This window comes from Drosophila bipectinata, chromosome 3L (assembly GCF_030179905.1).
Source record: "Drosophila bipectinata strain 14024-0381.07 chromosome 3L, DbipHiC1v2, whole genome shotgun sequence".
NCBI classification, from domain to species: Eukaryota; Metazoa; Arthropoda; class Insecta; order Diptera; family Drosophilidae; genus Drosophila; species Drosophila bipectinata.
The window spans coordinates 6,846,841-6,860,165 of record NC_091738.1 but is presented as its reverse complement, the minus strand read 5'-3'; the positions used below and the strand labels follow the sequence as shown (position 1 = coordinate 6,860,165).

Below are 13,325 nucleotides of genomic sequence, written 5' to 3'. Positions count from 1 at the left end.
TTTTAATATTCCGATTCATGCTGGACCGATGTGTCCCCTACAATTAGGCCCCCGACCCCACGTGATGATATAACCACACGGCGGAGTACATGGGGGCTCATTGTGGTGCCGTGTTCAACATGCTCTCGCAAAGATCACAGATCAGTGGGTCTTTTGTTGGGCTGGTTTTTGATTTACTTGCGGAAATGCTAAGAGACAGCTCAAGGAACCTACTCTAAATCGTGTGTCTTGTAACTGTCACTTTGGATGCTGCATTAACATCTGAATGAGCTTCCAATTCAATGGGAGTTCCCTTCCTCTAGCAGAAGGTCTTTCAAAGTTTCTAGATCGCAGATTCTTTAATTCCAATAGACTTTTGTTCAATGGAAGCTATAAACTTAGATTCTTTAGAAATAAATTCTAAAACCCCTAGTCTTGTTTTAATATCACACATTAATTTATTCAGTTTCGAGTCTTTTAGTTTAAGTACAAATTACAACATCTATACATAAAATATATATATTACAATGAAGGTTAGACAAACTTAGGGCTACGAGTAGCAAAAAATACTTGGCAACATCAATATGGCAAGCCTCCGGAATGTGATCCTGAACTCCTCATCTTAAGAGAGCCACGAGAAGGACACCAATCAGACTCCAACTTACTAAGCCACTGGCCTGGGACACTCCACTGGTGCGGGGCAGATCCTCAGCTGGCAGCTGAGCCATGGCCACCAGTTGCTGTTCCTCATCTAGTGTGGGACGGTAGCTCCAGTCGATGGTGTTGGTCTTGCAGATTTGGGCAAAGACTCGCGCCGATACCTTGGGGGTGCGAGTACGTTCCGGGGAATTAAAGTCAACATGGTACAGACCGAACTTCTCTGTGAAGCCGGCCTTCCACTCGTAACTGTCCATCAAGCTCCAGGCGATGTAGCCACTGATATTTACACCATCCTCGATGGCGTCCAGCACCGCGGAGAGGTACAGGTTGTAGTAGTCCACTCGGGCGTAGTCCTCCAGACCGCCGCGATCACTGACTCCATTCTCGGTGACGATAATCTCGGGGGCATTGTACTCGCGGTGTATCCACATCAACAGATTGTACATGCCCTTGGGATAGACCTGGAAGAAGGATGGCGAAAACGAGGTACAACCCCCTGGTTAGTGGAGTTCATTCAACCTGCGCTGTGCGCCACCTGTTCAGAAGTCACCCTCTTTTGATTTCCGGCCTAAGTAGTTTACTCGGCAAACCATAATTCAAACTCCAAGAGGGGATAAGTCAACCCTCGAGCACTCCACCAAGTTAATTACATCACCCCCTCGCCATCTGGACGTGGGGGATTTGCCGGAAGGAGGCATAGGTGGGTGGACCACAATCAATTTAGCCGACTAAGCTAAAGGTAATTGGAATCTTGGCCCGGGAGTCGAGCCAGGGAAAGACTACTTGTGAGAGCTCGTAAAATAATTACTTGGAAGCGAGAGGAAGGTGGAACCTTATGTGACCAACTAATTGTTAAGATTTTGTAGGAAACTCACCTTCAGCCAAACGGAACCCGATCCGGGCCAGTCCACACCCTGCTGGCTCTCCACCACTCCCATGTCGTGGTTGAAGGAAGGCACTGGGAACTTGCCGGTGTTATTGTGTCCATTCGGGGTCACCAGATTGGAGGTGTACGAGTTGATTCCAAAGAAGTCAGCAGTGCCGCGAATGCGATGAATCTCCTCCGGAGTGAACTCCGGCAGTCTGGAGCGAACTCCAAAGCCCTGCTCCTTGCTCAGGTTCCGGATCCTTTCGATCATTACCTTGGGATAGTTGCCATGCTTCGAGAAGATTGGGTGACCAAACCAGCCCACATAGAACTGCATGGCCCGCTCGGAGGCCTCGCGATCCTCTGCCGATGCCGGGTTCTTGGGCTCCGGCCAGGATGTGTCCAGGGTGATGCCGATGCGTCCGCCCTGTCGCTTCTGGAAGAGATCGCGGTACATGTGCACCACCTCGGCGTGGGCCTTCAAGAGATTGTGGCCGCAGAGATATGCGGGAATACCCGGATAGTTGTAGGAGGGTGCCATATAGTCCACTCCGTAACCGTGCTCACACACATGCCACGGCTCGTTGATGGTGGTCCATATCTTCACCCGATCTCCGAACATTTCCAGGACCAGGCGGGCGTAGTCCTTGAACAGGGGAATGATTTCTGGATTCGTCCAACCACCCAGTTCCTGCAATCTCTGCGGCAATTCCCAGTGGTAGATGGTAACCATGGGTGTGATGTTATAACGAAGGAGTTCGTCGATCAGGTTGGAGTAGTATTTAATGCCCGCCGTGCTGACATGATTCATATAGCCGCCGGGCATGATCCTGGGCCAGGAGAGCGAGAAGCGATAGGTTCCCACGTGCAGTTCCCTCACCATTTGGACATCGCGACGCCACTAGAAAGAGGGATATTATATAGCTTTTTAATAGGGGTCTTAAGAGGCCTTATATTCCTCACTAGAGATCTAATAATTCTATAAAATATTCGCACACGTTTGCCAAAAAAAAAGAAAGATTAACTCTGACGACTCTAGGATATTATAAACTAATATATTCGCCAACTTTTTAGTGCTTTGTCTTGTTAAACATTTGTCATAAAATCATATTCGTTTAATGCCAATTGATTAGCCGTAAAATTTTGAATGGAATCATAAAAAAAAACAAGTTTTTCTTTGAAACGGCAGCCATTCATCAATTTGGACAAAAGCCTTTGCTTCTTGTTTCTGAAGTGTGGAATCGCCGGAATTTCAAGATATGTATCTGATATCTCTAAGTACATGTATCTTTGGCATTATCCAGTAGTCAGCAAGTAGCCAATAAATTGTTCCGGCTCAGCAGTCACTTTGGCTGTCGATTAAAGACAACTAATCAGTCCAATTAAATACCTGAAGTGGACAAATTGCAGACATTGCCATCAAGTGGATACACTAAGTGGCCATTTGAGATGGAGAACTAGACTTGGGGTTTTTTTTTTTTGAAACTATGCCAAGAATTGTGAGCCAAAAATTTTGGACCCCGAATCGAAATGGAAAAACCAGTTGGTCATTGGCGACACATTCCATGCGCCCCCAATGGTCAGTGTCATAAGCTTGGCTTTGAATTTGAATTGGAATTGAAAACACTTGGAATCGCGATCATTGAGAGTTGCATAAATGCAAGGAAGGGGCGTTTAAGCTGTCTGTCCGACCATTTAATCCATTTATCAAATCGCCTGCCGTCGTTGACAACAATACGAGCGGATAAGGCCTAAACACAAAAAAGTGTTTTTTTTTCCACCTGATGTGAGCACGGCACGGCAGTTGGCACCTGTTGGTCCACATTGATTGGCATTAGGAGGCGAATTATGATACAATTAATGTTCACTCCAACACGAGCCGAGTGCTAAGTCAATAAATCATATTAGCTATTTAAATTTTTGGAGAAGGAGATCTAGATATCAGACTTTATGGGCGGTCGTCTTATGCGGATAAGAAAAAGGTTTGTTTAAAAAAGTCAACACTGCGGTCATTGTTCTTTACTTTTAATCTTAAAGTATAAACCGAAAATAGGACAACTACTTCATAAATCTTTATTAGCGAAACCAGCCAGATAGGGCTACCATCTGTCAGAATATTCCATTTGTTCTCATCAATCACAGGTCTAGTTCCGTTTCGTACGCCCTACTATATGTTTATAGCCAAACCAGTCACGCCCTTTAGAGTCTATCTATTATGGAATAATCATTAAATCAACGCTGATCGAGAGTCGTTAATCAAAAAAAACTATAGCGCTATAGCGCTGAAAAGCTACAGCTGGAAAGACAAGATTATCAGAACAGAGTACTTTATCAAATTATGAAACAGGTGTCCCCGTGCCAGAAGACCAGCTTCCAATGATTTATTTCATTTTTTGCTCATCAGACACCGAACTATGCAAATATTTATTGACGGCCTGTAATTGGAGGCAACAATGTTTATTTAATTTTTTAAATCCAATTGCATGTCCGTCCGCACTTTTGTGGATGATTTAACACGTATTTGAGATGGCCACTTGAAATATGGTAATTGCCAGAAGGCATGTTATTAAAAACATAATTGGTCAATGATCTTGGCTTTAAATTAATTGGGGCCATAACCAGAGATCAGCCAGTGTCTGCAGTTGATTATCTGCATCTATATCTGATTCTAAAGGAATCACTGATCACTGTGAAAAGATCTGGATAATTCTTGGTAATTAGCCATGTAACTAATAGCCGTCAGAGTGAATCAATTGCCATTGCTCACATATTTTCCAGTCGATTACCTCAGCTCGACGGCATCATCGGAGATCTTGAACTCTTTGCATAACTTCCAATCAATATGTGTTTACCTGCCTGATTAAACCAATTGACTTGTGGCTCACCTGGTGGTAGCTGTCTGCGGTAACATCGCCATTCGACTGATCCACTATCTTCTCCGCCTGGTTGTGGGTGAGGAAGTCCCAGATGGACTCGCCCTTGTCATCGGCATTCCATCCGCCCTCGATCTGGTAGGAGGACGAGCCGACCCCCCAGAGAAAGTCGTTTGGAAAGCGACGCGTACTGCTAGTCGGACTGCCGCGACATCTGCAAGATACAAGATTCATCGAACTAAGATACAACACAAAATATATATATATTATGGTAATGTGCTAAACGAAAGAGATTGCTAAATATCTGCTCGACGCTCTGCTAATCAAGTGACATTCAAAAACGTTGACGAATGTTACGACAATTTTTATTTACTTTTTAATTTTGTATGCATTTTTATGATCTTGGCTTGTCATTTGTGGCGATTATTGATTTTAGCCAAGGTCGCCTTGAATGCGATACACATTTCGGGGGGCTTTCTTTTTGAGTTTAAGCCGCGTTTTTGGAAATTTTAAAACATGCCAAGGCGGTTTTCGAATGTTTTTTTGGCAATTTATTTTATATAAAATCTATGTTTAGAATCTATTTTACCTAGCAAGGAAAGGTTAATTGTTTTGAATGACTTTATTTTTAAAACATTTTTAAATACTTTTCTTCCTTTACTTTTCTTAGATAATTTGTGGTGCAATTTTAGATGTTTTTTTTTAGTTTGTTTTTAAAATATATTTCTAGGCTAATAAAATCTTTTAATTTTGATTCTAAATACTAGTTTATATTAATAGTTATTTTTGGAAAGGTCCTTGAATATTTTTTTCAAAAAACCTAAAAATAAATATTTTTAATTTCCTTTGGCAGTTTAAGCTTGAAAGAAATAAATAGCTAAATACATGTTATGACTTTTTATACCAATTATTAAGTGATTCTTTTTTGATTATTTGGTTTGAATTTGGTTTCAATTTAGAATCTAATAAATAATAAATCTAATAAATAAACTAGATGGGAAAATTGTAAATACTATTACTTTCTATTGTAATTGTAACTAATTCTCTGCTTTCTGCTTAGAAGTTGCTTAAATACTCTGCTCTAAAAAGTATAGTTTTTGGAGATAAAACTCTTGGTGTCCTTCTGATCAGAATGTTTCAAAAACCTCCTTATTTGCAACACTTAGTTTCGTTTAAAATAACACTTACACAGCAATTAGCACAAATATAGACAGTATTAACTTCAACATGTTTATTATCCTGAAACGCGAAACTAATTTAATCCAAAACGAAAACTTGTTAGCATACGAGAATATGCCTTAAACTTTTTCGTTAATAATATAGAACTTTTCGCGCGATTTTTGGAGGGGGGCAGTTGGAGCGATTCGCAAGCGTTTTAAACCGAGCGCGAAACGTTTGCAAATGAACTCTGTCGTTTTTATATCCTACCGTTATAAAGCGATCGCCGGTGACTGAGACGGCGGCGACGTCGTCGTCAGCATCGGTTCAGTCATAGACAAGTTCTCAAGCTGTCTCACTCACCCACTCTCACACCCTTCCAGGTGTCTGTCTCCGTATTGAATCTCGGCTTTGTTTTGTTTGATTTTTGAAGTTTAGCTTTTTACCGGTTACCTTTTACCTGGACGGGGTAGGGGGAGCAGGACTGGTGGCTTCTGGCTACAAACATACGAGAGAATTCCCCTTGAACAGCACGCAATGGGAAATGTAGCAAAATCTTTAATCGCATGCAAAAATTATTCAAAATTCAAAACTCTACCGACTAACCATAAATTACAAGTCTTATAAATAAACCAATAGAACCGTAAAATACCCGCAAAGGGCATCATTACGGCATTAAAATATAGATTTCTGTAAGTATATCTGTAGATATGATTGATATATCAGTTACGAACCGAAATTCTTACGTTTTATCTCAACAACACGTTTATCACATTAAATTATCGAATATTTACTGAAAGCCAAAACAACTTTTTCTCCAGTTTTTAATCAGTTTATAGTATCGGTAGGAAACAATGTCTGTCTCTGTTTATACAACTGCCAGGTAACTATGTACATTTCTTCCAAAGAATATTGATAAAAAAATAAAGATACTTTCAGAGAGAGAGTGAGAAAGTTGTGAACGAAATTTAATTAGGAAGGAAGCGATAAAAGATAATGGAACAGGGAAGATAAGAATATATTTTGGTTTCAATGTAAAAGAACCAAGTCTTTGACTTTGACGTAAATATAAAAAAAAAAACAAAACACAAAATCTTATATAAAAAAAACCCGTTCTGTTATTGGAATCACCCAAAGAGAACCAAACAATGACGTTTTGTTGCCTTACAATGGGCTTTTTAATGGACAGCTTTCGTATCCGCAACCTCGTTTCATAACTCCAGTTCCAGTTTGATATTTTAATCCGGACATTTGCCAAAATCTAAAGAATATGACATTGATTTTGGCTAAGAGCTTTAAAAGTCAGTCAAGAAACATTAGAGACTCTATATATCTATTCAGATATTTTATAAAAACGTGATAAGGGTGTAAATCATATAGTCCCATAACAGGTGTTCTCTTGATTCGCGTGTTTATAGAAATCATAAACATATTTATATCCCTTATTTAAATATTATCGTGCGGTTATACAAAAGAACTTTAACCCTAGGGAAAGGTGTTAAGCATTTTAAACGGTGGGCTTCTAAAATTACTAATTCTGACACAATTGAGGGCGTGTCTCCCTCAACACAGGTGTTCAACTGCCACAGCTTACAAGCAAAACTGAATCAAGTTGTATTCAAAGCTGAATGATTAATGGATCCATTTAAAAATACAAATTAATAAACGGAAATGCGGTCAAATGTGTTTATTTTAAGTGTATAGTGTTTAGGAAGATTTTAAATAAATCCTTCATCCTATGTCAATTGCTTTTCTTTCAAAAAACTCTCTTTTTTGTGGATCAAATTCGAACGCATTCAACCGGTTTTACAGTCTTGGCCAAAATCATTAATTAAAGTCTGAATCTGTGGTTTATTTTTGCATCTCCCGCTCACGTGGAGAATGTTGAATCTCTTGGCAATTATGAATCACTGACCGGCGTAAAAACCCCCAAAGAAACCCATGAAGTTGGGGGCACCTTACAGACGCATCCAACCAACGCATTTCATAGGGAAATCACAAATCCCCAGAAAACTGGATTAAGAACTAATATTGTTTATTTCCGTTGAATATTGTTTTGCTTGCTGTTATGGAAACTTTTTACACATTATTTATACAAAACTGGAAATCTATATATTGATACAAAGTAATTCATTGTTAACCGCAGGTTTTTGAATAATTAAGAAGGTTCATTATTAACCTTATCATTGTTTTAATAAATTTGAATTTTCGCGCCATTAATGAAAAGTGGCAACTCCGTTGGAAGTTAACAGAGAATTGGCCATGGTCACACTGGGCTAAAAAAACGTAAACAAATTGCAACACGTGCGCTCTCTTTTCTTCACTATATTTTTGAATAAAAAGAGATTTAAATATGGAATTATTCACTGTAAATCGGTAAGTAATAGACCATTAACCATAGCAAACAGTGCTAACACAATATTTTGCAGTTACACAGAGAATTTTAAGAAATCCACCGATAGAGATGAACCAACGGGCAAAAATGAAGATGAAATATTGCAGAAACTGCTCCAAAAGGCCGCCAAAAGGAAGAGGAAGCACAAGGAAACTGAAATTGTGGAGCCGCCAGTAGAAAAAACCCAAACCAAAGATGAAGAAACTGCTGAAGCTATTTTGGAAGCACCTGGAGATGAAGACAAGGCAAAGCAAGCAACTGAAGAGGAGCCTGTGCCCTCCAACGAGTTCCAAGTTTTGGGAGGCGATGGGGTTGCCGCCAAGCGGAGGAAGGTGGAGATGCAGCTGCCTAATTGGTTGGCTCATCCCACCATCATCGAAGGTGGAAGTTTGAAGGCAGACGAAGAGATCCCCGAAACGGAGGCTATTGAGCAGCTTCCCTACCTGGAAAAATCCACATGTTTGGCTCTCAAGCAGATGAAGATCAAGCGGCTTTTCCCCGTTCAGCGTGAGGTTATTCCCTGGATTTTGGAGGCCCAATCCAAGCCCCCGCCTTTTCGTCCGCGGGACATATGTGTGTCCGCACCCACCGGTAGTGGAAAAACGTTAGCCTTTGCCATTCCAATCGTCCAGCTGCTAGCACAACGGGTGGAGTGCAAAATCCGAGCTCTGGTGGTCTTGCCCGTGGCGGAGTTGGCCCTACAGGTGTACCAGGTCATCAGTGCTCTGTGCAACAAGACCGAACTGGAAGTGTGTCTGCTTTCCAAGCAACACAAGTTGGAAGATGAGCAGGAGAAGCTGGTGGAGCTCTACAAGGGAAAGTACTACAGCAAGGTGGACATTGTGGTTACCACGCCAGGTAAATGGGCAAAGCATTCTAATCTTGAAGGATTAATATTAATATCTCTCTTTCATAAAAGGTCGCCTAGTGGATCACCTGCACGCCACGAAAGGTTTCTGCTTAAAGAACCTAAAGTTCCTGATCATTGACGAGGCTGACCGAATCATGGACGCTGTTTTCCAGAACTGGCTTTATCACTTGGATAGCCACGTGAAGGAGACTACGGATCAGTTGCTAGCCGGCACTCAAGCCCCCCTTTGTTATGCGGAACTTCAATCCAGTTACGGAAATCAACCGCACAAGCTTCTGTTTTCAGCCACTCTCTCCCAGGATCCGGAAAAACTTCAAAACCTACGACTCTTCCAGCCGCGTCTCTTCACCACGGTGATGCCTGTGCTCAGGGAACCAACTGGGGAGGGCGAGGAGGGTGATGCAGAAGCTAATGCAGATGGACAATTTTTGGGCAAATACACCACCCCGGCAGAGTTGACGGAACAGTTCTGTATCACAGAAATGCGACTGAAACCATTGACGTTGTTCGCATTGGTGAAGAAGTACCAGTGGAAGCGCTTCCTCTGCTTCACGAACAGCACGGATCAGGCCAGTCGCTTGGCCTTTGTAATGGGAGTCCTTTTCAGAGAGGACGAGACCAGAGTGGAGGAGCTGTCGGGTAATCTTTCGGCACTGGTGCGAAAGCAAAGACTAAGAGACTTTGCCAGTGGAAAGATAAACGGTCTGATCTGTTCGGATGCCCTGGCCCGTGGTATCGACGTGGCGGACATAGACGTAGTGTTGTCCTACGAGGCACCGCGCCACATCAAGACCCACATTCATCGAGTGGGTCGTACTGCCCGTGCTGGCCGTAAGGGCACAGCAGTTACCCTGCTCACCGAGCAGGATCAAGCATCCTTCAAGAAGATGGTCAACGATGTAGGCAAGGGACTGGGCGAGGAGATCACTGTCTCACCAGACATCGAGGTCCAGCATGCGGAGGTCTACAAGCACGCCTTGTACCAGCTGCGAAACCGTCAGCAAAACCAGAAGACCCAGAAGGCTGCCCAGAAGCGGCGAGTGGCCCACAAGGCTCTGGTTCATAAGAAGCAGGAGCAGGCTAAGAACTCCGACCGGCCACTTACTCTCATGGAGAAGCTGCAACTCAAGGCAGGAGCAGCTCAAGCCAGTTATGACCAGAGGAAGGAAAAGGTCACGACGAAGAAGGACCAAGATAAGTCCTTGCCGCGGGAAACAAAGAAGCAGCGCACTGCGAAAAAGCGAAAGGCCATCGAGGAGTAAAGGATGTGGTTTTAACTTTTGCAATATACTGTTTATATTAGATTTTAGAAATATAAAGTTTTTTAAATTCAAACACAGATGTTTGTTTGCTTCAAAGTACAGGGTCTTCCAGAGCAATGTCTTATCTCGCAGGTCGCAAGTGATTCCCACTCGGTTCTTCACCGTAATCGGTGTTTTTTGTTGCCCTGGACTGGGGTATTTATATTTTTCTGATTCTTGTGGGAATATATTTCTGAAACTAATGATCTTCTACCTTTAAGAGTATTCCAAACGTCGACTTTGTGGAAATCCTGGATCTCCTATTTAAGCATCGTCTATAGCCCACAGAATCTCATAGTTAGTTTCCCTTCAAAACGATGAACACATTCACGATTGTAGCTTCTGTGGTGCTGTGCACCTTAGGTAATCTACCAAGCTCAGCCCCTCACTCATCCATGAGGTAATCATCTTGCTTGTCTATTCCCCCGTAGCTCTCTCCGCCGATGCCCTGCAAATCGAACCGAGAAGCAGCTGGGGAGCAGTGGCGGCACGATCGCCTTCCAGAATTTCCGGACCGGTGGACTATGTGATCATTCACCACTCGGACAACCCGAATGGATGCTCCACCAGCGACCAGTGCAAGCGCATGATCAAGGCCATTCAGACGGATCACAAGGTTCGTCGGAACTTCAGCGATATTGGCTACAACTTCATAGTGGCCGGAGATGGAAAGGTGTACGAGGGCCGGGGCTTTGGACTGCAGGGATCTCATGCCCCCAACTACAACCGGAAGAGCATCGGCATTGTCTTCATCGGCAACTTCCAGAGCAGCCCACCCTCGGCCCAGATGCTGCAGAACGCCAAGGACCTGATCGCATTGGCACAGCAGCGGGGTCACCTGAAGGATAACTACACCCTGCTGGGTCACAGGCAAACCAAGGCCACCGCATGCCCAGGAGATGCGCTCTTTAATGAAATCAAGACGTGGCCCCACTGGAGGCAGCTTTAAAGCTAGAAAGTTTTTTAATTTTAAATTTTAAATATATTTTTTTAAGAAAATGTATTTGTTTTTATTTAGAAAATTTAGCTAGAAATGAAAGATTACTAATAAGGTTCATAGACTTAGGGCTTTGGTTGCCATCTTGGCCATTTGCGCAGCTCATCCAACAGATGTCGTCCTGGACAGGCAGTGGCCTTTGTTTGGCAGTGTCCCAGGAGCGTATAGTTGGGCACAACCTGGCGACGTCGCACAGCAATCTGGATGAGATTACGGGCGGCCTGCAGCATCTGGCCAGGTGGTAAGCCAACTGAAAAGTGGGGATCATGAGGATAAGAGTTTCACGATCACAAGACTGGTACTTACCCTGGAAATTGCCTATGAAGGCAATGCCTATGGACTGGCTATTGTAGTTGGGAGCATGTTCTCCACGGACGCCAAAGCCTAGTCCCTCGTAGATCCTGCCATCCCCTCCGATCAGGAAGTTGTAGCCGATGTCCCTGAATTTGCGACGAAGATGCCCATCACGGATCTGGCGGAGGGCCGCCTGGCACTGGTGGGGATTGTAGCAGGGAGCTGTGACCGTGTGATGGATGATGATATAGCGAGCCGGACCCACGAGGCGGGGGAGACGCGGCGAGACGGGCACTGGACACCAGCTGCTCCTGGGCACAATCTGACCCAAGGCCGCAGTCACTCCCAGAAGGAGAAGAGCTAGTTGTAACTTCATGATTGCTTTCGGATATTGATAGCTCCCAAATAGCCCTCCCATCTATTTATATAATTCCGAGCTCCCATCCATCCAAAAATGACTTATTTGCTCAGCTGCCGTACTTTTAAATCAATTTATAAGGCGATCAATGGATTGCAGCATAATTAAATGGCCAGAAGCCCAGTCTGTTTGCCAATTCCGCTTGCGTCACCTCGGGGCTTTGTTTGCTTCGCTTCTTTGGGAATGCGACGGTGCCCTTGGACGAGTGGTGGCCCAAAAATGGATGCACCTCCCCGAATGGGCAACTGCATTTGAAAGTCAAATCTAATGAGGTTTCGGTATAAAAGCCAGTTCAGTGGGTGGATAGACGACAGTGATCCATTCCCAGCCAGTCCCTGCCTAGTCATGAAGCTTGTAAGTAGATACTCTCCTCATGGAACTCAAAGTAACCCCAAAGGACCTTAGGTATTGCTGACCCTTTTTGGCTACCTCCTGCTGGGAGCAGCTCTGTCCCAGGCCAGCATTGCACCTGCCACCACAGGAGTGATCCCAACTATTCCGGCTGCCATTCCCGCAGGCGTACCACTGGCCACCAGCCATCAGTTTGTTACCAGGAACTGGAATCGCTTCTATGTGTCCACTCCCCCAGTGGCCACCTATCCCACCTACTACAAGTACAGTGGAGGTTATCCTGTCTATCCTACGGCTAGCTACCCCAGCTACCCCTACGGCTCCACCTATCAGTACACCTATCCATATGGCTACTACTCCACTTACCCAAACTATGGCTACGGTTACAAGAGTGTCTGGTGAAGGAGGAGCTTGGAAGCCCGCTGGTTCTTGTGATAATAATCAAATACCAAATGATATTATATGCCTACAGAAATATAATAAACGCTACTCCATGTATTAGAGGATGATCCTTAAACACTCTTTTTATGGTTAATCAATTTTTATTTAAATATTTTATTATTTGACTTTATAAACTATAAGAAAAATGGGCCAGCTACTCCGGGAGCAATAAGACGACCAGTGGGAGTGGCAGCCAGGATGCGGGCAGGAGCATTGGGAGAAAAGGCGGCATTAAACTGGTTGAAGTAATCCAAACGTTGGCTGCTGGAAACCGCTAATGGAGCAGGACCTGGAGCATTACCCAAAGGAGAAGCCAGTGAAGCAGTCAATGGAATAGGAAAGGCACCCCCAAAAGGACCAGCAAATGGAGCAACAGCATAGCCAGTGGGTCCTGGAAAAACTCCAAACGGCGATACTGGTGGGTTGAAAAGAACAGGACCAACAGTCGACCTAGCTGCCACACAGGATAGCAATCCCAGGGATAGAATAAACATCTAAAAAACGGAAGCTTTAAAGCTTTTGTTCTTTTATTTTCAAAAATATTTCTTACCAAATTCTGCATCTTGAAGAGACTTCTAATGCTTCTACTTCAGAGTTCCAAAGCTGAATACATGCCTTGGTTGGAGGGCTTCCTTTTATATACAAGAGACCAGGCCCAAAGCCAGAGTTAATGGCCCTCTGGTTTTCCCAAAAAAGGGACCAAATTATAGGCTCAAGCC

The 13,325-nt window shown here is 43.6% G+C and overlaps 6 protein-coding genes across 6 annotated transcripts; 3 read left to right on the top strand and 3 right to left on the bottom strand.

Annotated features, from left to right (window-relative positions):
• Nucleotides 1–412: 412 nt before the first annotated feature.
• LOC108119083 (myrosinase 1) lies at nt 413–5,813 on the bottom strand. Its single transcript, XM_017232084.3, has 4 exons — nt 5,569–5,813; nt 4,393–4,594; nt 1,515–2,408; nt 413–1,100 (listed from the first exon to the last, which is right to left on the bottom strand). The coding sequence occupies exons 1-4, from the start codon at nt 5,607–5,609 to the stop codon at nt 597–599; spliced, it is 1,641 nt and encodes a 546-aa protein (XP_017087573.2). The 5' UTR covers nt 5,610–5,813; the 3' UTR covers nt 413–596.
• A 1,986-nt stretch (nt 5,814–7,799) lies between these two features.
• On the top strand, nt 7,800–10,139 carry Dbp73D (putative ATP-dependent RNA helicase Dbp73D). Its single transcript, XM_017232081.3, has 3 exons — nt 7,800–7,914; nt 7,968–8,791; nt 8,853–10,139. Exons 1-3 carry the CDS (start codon nt 7,892–7,894, stop codon nt 10,064–10,066), a joined length of 2,061 nt encoding a protein of 686 aa, XP_017087570.2. The 5' UTR covers nt 7,800–7,891; the 3' UTR covers nt 10,067–10,139.
• Nucleotides 10,140–10,399: 260 nt separating this feature from the next.
• On the top strand, nt 10,400–11,104 carry PGRP-SB1 (Peptidoglycan recognition protein SB1). The gene is made up of 2 exons (XM_017232085.2): nt 10,400–10,468; nt 10,537–11,104. Exons 1-2 carry the CDS (start codon nt 10,423–10,425, stop codon nt 11,052–11,054), a joined length of 564 nt encoding a protein of 187 aa, XP_017087574.2. The 5' UTR covers nt 10,400–10,422; the 3' UTR covers nt 11,055–11,104.
• Nucleotides 11,105–11,167: 63 nt separating this feature from the next.
• Nucleotides 11,168–11,772, bottom strand: PGRP-SB2 (Peptidoglycan recognition protein SB2). The gene is made up of 2 exons (XM_017232086.2): nt 11,409–11,772; nt 11,168–11,352 (listed from the first exon to the last, which is right to left on the bottom strand). Exons 1-2 carry the CDS (start codon nt 11,770–11,772, stop codon nt 11,168–11,170), a joined length of 549 nt encoding a protein of 182 aa, XP_017087575.2.
• Nucleotides 11,773–12,159: 387 nt separating this feature from the next.
• On the top strand, nt 12,160–12,685 carry LOC108119087 (uncharacterized). The gene is made up of 2 exons (XM_017232088.2): nt 12,160–12,168; nt 12,220–12,685. Exons 1-2 carry the CDS (start codon nt 12,160–12,162, stop codon nt 12,565–12,567), a joined length of 357 nt encoding a protein of 118 aa, XP_017087577.2. The 3' UTR covers nt 12,568–12,685.
• Nucleotides 12,686–12,740: 55 nt separating this feature from the next.
• LOC108119036 (uncharacterized) lies at nt 12,741–13,168 on the bottom strand. Its single transcript, XM_017231996.2, has 2 exons — nt 13,157–13,168; nt 12,741–13,100 (listed from the first exon to the last, which is right to left on the bottom strand). The coding sequence occupies exons 1-2, from the start codon at nt 13,166–13,168 to the stop codon at nt 12,741–12,743; spliced, it is 372 nt and encodes a 123-aa protein (XP_017087485.2).
• Nucleotides 13,169–13,325: the final 157 nt, after the last annotated feature.